This window comes from Cibotium barometz, chromosome 42, assembly GCF_041138505.1.
Source record: "Cibotium barometz isolate CiBa-2024 chromosome 42, ASM4113850v1, whole genome shotgun sequence".
NCBI lineage: Eukaryota > Viridiplantae > Streptophyta > Polypodiopsida > Cyatheales > Cibotiaceae > Cibotium > Cibotium barometz.
The window spans coordinates 18,894,816-18,904,488 of NC_141087.1; the positions used below are offsets into that span (position 1 = coordinate 18,894,816).

The 9,673-nt window shown below is 41.4% G+C and overlaps 1 protein-coding gene across 1 annotated transcript; it reads right to left on the minus strand.

Moving 5' to 3' along the window:
* Positions 1-2,060: 2,060 nt before the first annotated feature.
* Positions 2,061-6,178, minus strand: LOC147614238 (uncharacterized). Its single transcript, XM_086780493.1, has 3 exons — positions 5,693-6,178; positions 5,454-5,600; positions 2,061-2,123 (listed from the first exon to the last, which is right to left on the minus strand). Exons 1-3 carry the CDS (start codon positions 6,131-6,133, stop codon positions 2,061-2,063), a joined length of 651 nt encoding a protein of 216 aa, XP_086636619.1. The 5' UTR covers positions 6,134-6,178.
* Positions 6,179-9,673: the final 3,495 nt, after the last annotated feature.

Sequence of the window (9,673 nt, forward strand, 5' to 3'; positions counted from 1 at the left end):
ACAAAGTTGCGTGCTTGGACATACACGTGGTTCTCCCTTCGTGGAGGTCATTTCCACATTATATCAAACCTGAGTTTGCATATGTAAATATCGGCTCGACCAATTTATCAGGTGTGTCTACTGTATAAATGATTGATCATTGGACTATCACTACAATCGTCATGGGTGTAGCAGCGTTTACTAGCAGCATTCCAGTAAGGTTCATTTTGTCGGGGTGCCAAGGATTTCAGTCGCTACCCTACAATGACATTTTGCTGCTCAACAACGCTTATAATAGCAAGATTTTGCTGGCCAGCAAAATTTTGTTGCTATACTGTAATTTTGTTGCTCAGCGAAAATAGCACCAAATTTCTCTACTATTGTCACTGCATAAAATTTGAGAGAGTTGTTGAGTGCTAAAGTTAAGTTATACATGTCACATACACATAGAAAATGATTATAGTTTTAAAGAAACATCCATCAGAATCCTTGGAGCCATGTTTTGAGCAAAAAAAAAAGATAGTTTCCAATGAAGCAAAACTAAGGTTCAAAATATGTAAATAATGGGCCATGGGCAAGGCTACTAATAACAAATAGGGCCTTGGGTTCATTGCAAGGATATTTTGATTATTCTTATCTTGGACACTTACATGTACTCATGGATCCTTTCATGGAGATGGCTTTTCATGGTCTAGGGCTTATGCCAAGCTTGATAGCCATCCTCATGGTGAGAGGTTAAACCACTCAGGCCTTATGCACATACCTTTTTTGCTACATGTGCATGTGGATTTCTTCTCTTTTCATCATAATCACATGGATTTATAATGGATTCTCATCAAATGGATACTACATGTGGACTTTATGTGTTGATTTCTTTGATATTTGGTCTAGATCCATTTCAATTGCTATTAGATCTTTTATTGTTATCCACTTTCTTGGATTTTTCTATAAATTTTTGAGTTTTCTTGATCAAGAATATGGAAAAATGGTAAGATTACATGACTTTTGCTTCATTAAGAAATTTTTTAAAGGTTTTTGGGCAAGAATTGGGCAATGGATCAATCTTTTGGACCAAATTTGAGCACAGGATCAAATCTTTCAACGTTGTGAACTAAATTTTAAACTATTTGAGGTGATTAGTGTTAATTTTTTACTAATTACATTTTTTTACCTTCTTCTCCACTTTTCCTCAAGCTCTTCATGGTTAGGGCTCATCATACAGTAGCCATTTCTTCTCCAAACCTAAGGGCTTTAGTAGCTGAGGACTTGCCAAGCTACACATAGAGCTCCATTTCTTTAATATTTTCTGTAATTTCTTGCCCTTCTAGTAAGCTTGAAAACCCTATAAAATTTTGCCCTTGTCTGTGTGCTTGATCTTAGGGATTTGGAGCACGTTAAGCATTGAATCTTGGCATACCTTGGGAAGGATCTTGGCTTTGAATCGTGGCTTCATGGTGGGAAAACAAAAGCAATCATAGATCTGTAGCCACATCCTTTTGTGCATAGGCTGTCCCTACCATTAGGGCTTCATTGAATCCTAATCAAGCTTGGAGAAGAGGTTTAAGAAATTATTTGGTTCCGCTTAGGTATCTCCTCACTTTCTCTTGATTTATGGCCGCCATGGAACTGCATGCATTTTTTGTATGCCATTTTTGGTGTTGTTTTCTTGTGTGATTTCATGTTCATTGTGGAAATTCTTGCCTCAAATACAAGGGAGGTATGCCTTGGAATTTATGAAGTATATGGTATGGGGTGTATAGTATCTTCTAAGCACCTATATTATAGCTAATTTTTCCCATGAGGAAGCCACGGAAGTTGCTAGCATTTTTCCTACAAATAATGGAGTTTTGAGAGTTTAAATGGTGATTAAGTGGCAAGAAAGAAAAGGAGCTATTAATCACAATTTAGGTGGTTCATTGTTGCACAATGTTATGTGGTTAAGTTTGAGAGTGTGGCAAGCAAGAAAGAGCTTCATTTCAAGCTTGGTGATTTTCTTGATGATTTAGATTAGAGATTCCATAGTCTTCCATTAGTTTCAAGCATTCAACTCATGTGAGAAGTAAGATTTTTCATTGGCTATGCTAAGTGTACTTCCAAGTGTTCTTGAGGATGACTTGTACACTTGCAATTGGAGTTATTTCTAGCTGCAAGAAAAATGATCAACTACATTAGGTTTCATAAACCTAATTAGTGGTCAATTGGGTCTATTTACATCATTGGATTGCCTATTAGCCAAAGTCACGTGTCATTTTGGTTGAATGGTGGCCATACCACTCTTGTGCTTCCAAAGATTGTCATTATTAGCTATCATATTCTATGCATTGAGACATTGAGCTTCACAAATCTATATTGAGTGCTCAATTTGTCCCATGAAAGCTTCCTCTAGCGAGGATTGGATAGCTTCATTTGAACTAGCTTGATTGACTGCATATGGAAAAAGGAGTTTGCATTGACTAATGGATGCATTGTAATGGATTTGATTCATGTTTATACTCAATGTGGATGCCTTTCTTTGTGGACCGAAATCATTTCGGACACACAAAGGGTTATTGTATATATGAGTTGTAATGATTCGAATGTTCTATAAATGCTATTGGTATGTCTCCTATGCTCTCATCAATTTCTATGCCCTATTAGAAAGCTAGTTATGTTGTGAGGGTGCCTTGGCAATTGGTGGAGAGGCCAAGGGGAGAAATTCTTGAATCCAGTGTATTATGAGTGTCTTGGAAAAGTAGTACATCTGAGGATTAGGTACATGGAGTGAAGACATGGCCTCAACTCTTGCCATTGGATTTTAAACTTTGGTAAGAGGGTGAGAAGGCTTGGCTGAGTGATCAGCAAGCAAAAGCTCTACACCGACTCACATCAAAAACATTTACATCAATTTTCTCAATCCAATCAAGTGGCAATGGTTTCAAGGACACTTTGTAATGCACTTATAGCAATCAATGATTCACAATATAATTATGTAAGAATGCATAGTTGATATCTTTTATTGCATTGGATTAGTTTTGTATTGATTGTAATCCGCTTCCAAATGCAAGAAAGTAATGGAAAAAAAATCCAAATTTGAGTCGAGATTCATTGAAAGGATGCTAATTGCGTGCCACAATATGCTATGGGTATACCAAAATGCATTGGTGCAAGGGTATGAAAAGAGGATTTTTGCAGTTGACATTTGGGCATCATCTATAAGTTTTACAGAAGTGGAATTCAGTCCAAGAGGTTTTGGGCCAACCAAATTGGTTTTAAGGACGTGATTAAGAAACAACTCTAATTACAACAAGTTAAGCTATAAAATCATATTGCTATGACCAATTATAGCAATAGATTTGATGGGAAATTCTATATCTTTGTCCAAAAGATCGATGTTCTCAAGATGACTAAAAGGAATAGTCAAGGTAATTGATCTAATTGAATACATGAACACGCATGTAAGTCCATGAGGTTTTTATTTTAATGATTCTAGAAAGGGATGACTTCCATTTAACTTCCTGGTTTTTCTTTATGGCTATGATGGCACCTTTGGAAATCACTTGAGGTATCAAGCACTTTGGCTCAGATAGCTAATGTGAGATAGACAAACAATTCTTTTAGGCCAAAGGGATTAAGAATGTGGGGGTTGATTTTCTATGGGGGAACGTAACCTTCATCCTATTTCTACATTGAGGATGACATTGAAAAAGCACACCAACATTAGTGTTAAAGTATTACCATTGTCCCCAATGGATGTACTTAAACCATATAATATAGAAGAGGAGCTGAGATGTGCAATTTTAGAACTTAAAAGTATTCAAGAATTTCTTGAAAATCAAGCTCAAGAGAAGAAGGTAGAGGAGGAGGAACATGGCAGATAAACCTATTATGGAAGAGGAAGAAGAAGAGAAGGAGGACGAGCACACCTTAAACCATACTTTTGGCTAGTTGGTTTATTTTTGGCATATTGAGCACATTTGGGAGTGTTTCCACACTTCCAAGAATTGATGGGACGACATCACTATGGATCCATCCCCCAGATGTTGATTGTGCAAATACGCTTATACCCTATTAATCTACCACTATGCTTGTCATCTTCATTTGCCATTTGAGGTGAGGACATGCATATCATTTGCCGAGTTCATACATGCATTTGGCACATCGCAACTTCAACCTCTATATCCTTCTTCACAGACATCATGCTATGATGACACATCATATTCATGTCACTTATGGATGTTTGAGTTTAAGATGTTGTTGCCTAGCCAATTTAGACACTTATTTAATTAGGGGGATGTATGTGCCGCCAGGTGGTCTAGATATTCTACATATGGTGATTTTATAGAGGGTCTATGTGGCTATCTTTAGAGGGATTGTTCTGCATTACTTGCATGGGATGATGTATGTGGGGACTTGATTGAATGCCCTACATTTATAAGTAGAGATGATTATATACCTGATGATATTATATCATTATGACATGCATTCAGTGAATGATGTTGTGGATAGTGATGATACACTACAAGCGATTGGGCTCATACCCGCGCTCTTAGCCGCTAAAAATGACTTATGAAAAAAAGTAGCGGGCCCGTGTATCAGCGCGTGTATAATCGCGGCCAGAGACATGCGTGTAAAACCGCGTGTACAGTACCTCTCAGACGCGCGTATACACGGGTATATACCCGCGTTATTATATACAGACGCATTAATACACGCACGTATACACGCTTCTTATTACATTAGACGCGCTTATACACGGGTGTATAACCGCATTCTGCTCAGTTCATGTTCCAGACGCGTTTTTACTTGCGTCCATACACGCGTTTTTTTAATGTAGCTGCGTTGATACACGCGTGACTGCCAGTTTATAGGCGGTACTACACGCGAGTTTTAGCAGTGTTGACGCGCTTATACACGCGAACAGAGAGCAAAAAAATAATCCAGAGAGTGGTGCCTGAATACTGTTCCAGCATTCCAGCACCCAATAGCACTCTCTGGTTTAGGGTTTTTGGTGCATTAGACCATCCCATTAGACCATCCACGAAGAACATATGCACGAGGGAGATTAAGACAAGAACGACATGAATGCATACTGCATTGTCATTACACGATTCAAGACAGCCATGAATGTAATACTATCGATCAATCAATTCAATATTACTATCAAAATTTCATACATGTATACAAGGGAGTCCATATCTCGAAGTAGCCCATGGCTTGAGTTTACAAAAAAATATATACAATCACATCCTAAATATGGAATGTGATACTACAAGTCTGAGTACTACTCAGACCCAGATGATGACTCGGTGCTCCCCCCATGCTCAGATGAGCTCGCATCGGTCGGAATGTCCGAGGAGTAGTGCTCACGTCCACCCTCTGCAGCGGCGGCCGGTGGATCATCAGCAGCTTGTGCATGTTCAAGTAATATATAGTATATAAGTATATATATATGCAATTCAATAAACCAAAACCATTCGTTACGAATTTTCAAGTACCTGTCGACCGTATGGTCTCATGACCAACTCAAACTGCGCGTCCGTAATACGTCCCTCGGCTCTGAAGATGGCCCACGTATCACGTCTGCTATGCCGGCGAGCATACGCAGTATCGTGGGTTGTGGGCTTCCTCCCCGTAACCCGTCGCTGTATCATAATCAACACAATTTGTAAGATTAAAACAATTCATAGAATCAATGAATTAAGTAAACAATCAAATAAAGTGGCAGGATACTTACGAACTCTGCCTCCCATGACTCGACGCCGCCAGATCCGAAATGCGAAGATCCAACGGTCTCCATCTGGATCCGTCGTGCCTCCACATGCTGCCTGCTCTTCACGCCACCCTCTGCTCGTTTCTTTGCCTCCTTCCACTCGCGTTTGTGCGCAGTGGCAGGTTTCTCGGCAGGATAGCCACCCGCAGCTACATTTAGCCGGTCATCGTACGCGAGTTTTTTAAGGTGAGATCTTTTATTACTTAAGATCTCCCTTATTCGCGTCCTTCCCCATACATCCGAGAATGTAGCATGTGGGGGATTGGGGTACCGACTATGTACAGCCTCTATCACCTCCCCAACTAATCTGCTATTTTGATCTTTAAATTTAATAAAACAATTTCTATATGAGTTTGATACTACCCCACGCATGTATTCCATTACCTCCCTCCCCCTCGCATCCATCACTATCCCGCCCCTATCCGTCACATCATAGCAAACCACTCTCTCCATCTCTCTCATCTCCTCCTCTTCCGAACTGTCTCCTCTAACTCTTCTCCCTCTATCTCCTCTCTCACCCCGTGCCCTACTACCTCCCCCACCTCCCCCACCTCCCCCACCAAAGCACCCACCGCATCCTCCCCCACTCCCACTCTTCCTACTGCTGCGGGTGGAGTCACGACTGGGGGATTGTCTACGTGACGGTGGCTGTGAGCCCTGACGTGACGGTGGCTCTGAGGGAGCACGTGATGGTGGCTGTGAGGGTGTACGTGAGTGTGTCTGGGACGAGGTATGTCTCCTCGGTGGACGTGGAAGAGGAGAAGCTGCATGCCGTCTCGTCGGACTCGGAGGAATAGACGGCACTGGAGTGCCCTGGATACTCGCGATAGGGGTATAGACACCAGGCAGGGAAGGAGGGGGATGGGCATACATATACTCTGTAAGCTCAACCGGACCAGGTTGGTGCCCAAAGTGATTCATCATCTCCATCAACCAATTGCTGTACGCAAATGGATCGGATGAAGAACCTGGAATATCCATAAAGAACCTGCAGCAAACATCATCATGTACATCATGGGCTGTCTCTTTACTCACACATTGTCATTACACAAGTCAATTGCCTGCAAACCCTAAACCCTAAACGCCGCAGTTTTCTGTCTGCAGAAACGCGTGTATACACCCGTCAAAAAATGCGTGTATACACCCGTCAAAAAACGCGTGTATATGCGCGTGAAAAAACTCTGCAGACAGGTTACACGCGTTTCTACACGCGTTCGTACACGCGAAAACTGCGAAAAAATTTTCTCGAAAAGCCCGACCCCCCGACAAAGACAGAATGTCCTAATAAAAAGGACCAGCCATTGTCGCCCCTGTCAGGATGCAGCAACCCAATCGTGTGCAAGAAGACAAACCCAAAGAGCAAAGAGCAAAGTAAACAAATCTGACAAAAAGAGACAAGGCACAGGACAAACTGACTCACCTCTGGAAAAGTGAGTCCTCTCTGCTCCTTCTCCGCTCCCTCCTTCTCCCGTGTGTGTGCTCCTTTCTCTGTTGGAAGAGGCGAAAACAGGCGAAAACGTATGCACTGTTGATTTCTAAGTTCAAAATCTATATTTGGGGAAGGCGGGCTATTTTTAGTTTAAATATGCCGCCGCGTTTATGGTCGCGTTTATGAAGGCGGGTATTTTCGCGTGTATATGCTTTTTGCTGCGTTGATACACGCGTTTTGCAGGAAATAACTGCGTGAATACACGCGTTTGTTAGGAATTAGCCGCGTCAATACACGCGAGTTTTAGGAGATAGCCGCGTGAATAGACGCGATTTTATGCTTTCATTAAAAATATATAGTGAGTTTGTGTTTTCTGATTTGTACACAGGATGTCATCAACCTCTTCAAGCAGTTCTGGAGAAGATGAGACAATGCGTCATCGTAATCGCGATGTGTGGTTGGGACAACGGATCAAATATATGTGTAATCGATGTCAAGGATGCATTGTACGAGCACGTCGAATTACCTTGAATCACATCTCCATGTATGGAGAATGGAATCAAACAGGTTTAGAGGTGAGTAGATGTAAATTGATGGTATTCAAATGACTCATGGTATCCAAATTAAATTAATAGAGTTGTAACATATAATTTGATAAATTGAAGCAGGATGCAGTACCACACCCTAACATGGTACCCTACGCGCGACGAGAGCACGTAAAGCGTCGACGAGATGATGCTGGAGCTTCGGGATCTATTGTCAGAGATGAGTGGGAAAGGGACGACAATAGCCCTGCACCCCACGAAGTTGTGGAAGAGGAGGTGCTTGATGATATGGTGCAGAATCTTTTTAAGGATGATCCCAAAGGTATGGACGACGATGATATGGAACAAGAGCATCTTTATAAAACTTCATCGACACCGGTGTTTGAAGGGTGCACATTCTCAGTTTTACGTGCTTCACTTGAACTACTTAATATACAAACAGTTTATGGATGGAGCAATGCAAGTCTTGACGCATTGTTGAAGTAAGCATTCAAACTTATAAATTTGAATTAGTGGTTTAAGGTTTAGGATTTAAGACTAATTATAATTGCTGATATTGGATGCAGGCTATTGTCAAACATGCTTCCAAAGGAAAATAGACTACCCACCTCAAGAGACATAGCGAGGCGATATGTGACATCTCTTGGAGGACTGGATTATGATAAAATACATGCATGCGTCAATGATTGCATTCTCTTTCGTGGGACGCATAAGGAGGCTCTGACATGTCCCACTTGTGGTGAAGCAAGGTACAGAACAGATATGAAGAGTTTTGATGTACCTCGTAAAGTCTTGCGACACTTTCCTATAATTCCTCGCATCAAACACATGTTCAAGTGCAAATCCATAGCAGAGCTCATGTCATGGCATTCCTCACATCGATCGGATGATGGCATGTGGAGAATTCCCGCAGACACTCCTGCTTGGAAGCATATTGAAGATGAGTGGCCCGGCTTTAAAACAGAGCCCAGAAACTTGAGACTTGGCCTGGGTATGGATGGAGTGAATCCATTTGGTTTCAAAAGCACCGCATACAGCGTGTGGCCAGTTGTGCTGGTGAATTACAACCTTCCACCATCGATGGCGATCAAGAAGGGACATCTTATGTTATCCCTTCTAATTCCAGGGAAACATAAAGTCAAGCATATGGATGTTTATCTTGAACCACTGATTGATGAGTTGGAGGAACTATGGAGAGGTGTTGCGGTGGTGGACATTAGTAGGCCTCCCTCCTCTCGACACTTCGACTTAAAAGCAGTGTTGATGTGGACAATGCATGACTTTCCAGGATACAGCGATTGTTCTGGTAAGAATTCTAATTACCTCCCTACTCTATTACTATTAGCTATATATATTAATTAGACGGTTTGACTTTATTATTCTAACTTTTATTTATATTTTAACAGGTTTGAAAACATCGGGTAAACATGCATGTCCTGTTTGTGGCCCCTCGTTAGTACATGAGTATGCTGATGGTTTGTGTAAGACTATATTCGATAATCATCATCGATTTCTCCCCTCAGATCATCCTAAATATGTTGCTAGTAAGAGTAACATTCCTCCACAAACACTTCGTGCAAAAGATTGGAAGCGTATTTGGGAGTCTACAACTATTCTTCCTCCAGATGGCATGAACAGGTATAGTGATGTTTTTTCAATCTTGTTTTGTGTAGTCTCTAATTGGATTAAAGGTCACATAGAGCAATCCCTTGTGCAGGTACTCCATTTTTTTCCGGCTGCCATATTGGACCCATCTTAAGATCAACCATCTTCTTGATCCCATGCACATCTTCAAGAATGTGGGATCTGGTATTTGGGAACATATTACTAGTAAACGAGACAATGTTAGCGTACGTGAGGACTTGCGGGTCGCAGGACGTATGCGTCAAGCTTGGCCACGAGAGGTGGGTGGGCACGTTTGTCTTCCGCCTGCACCATGGATTATATCAAAGAAAGAGGAGAAGCAGGTAA

What these genes read in the sequence shown, in the direction of transcription:
- LOC147614238 (XM_086780493.1), bottom strand. Translation starts at nt 6,133, where the DNA reads ATGGATGCGAGGGGGAGGGAGGTAATGGAATACATGCGTGGGGTAGTA. An exon ending in AGTCATGGGAGGCAGAGTTC is followed by an intron (nt 5,601 to 5,692) that starts GTAAGTATCCTG and finishes ATTATGATACAG; the next exon opens with CGACGGGTTACGGGGAGGAA. An exon ending in TGAGACCATACGGTCGACAG is followed by an intron (nt 2,124 to 5,453) that starts GTACTTGAAAAT and finishes TTTTTCTTGCAG; the next exon opens with CTAGAAATAACTCCAATTGC.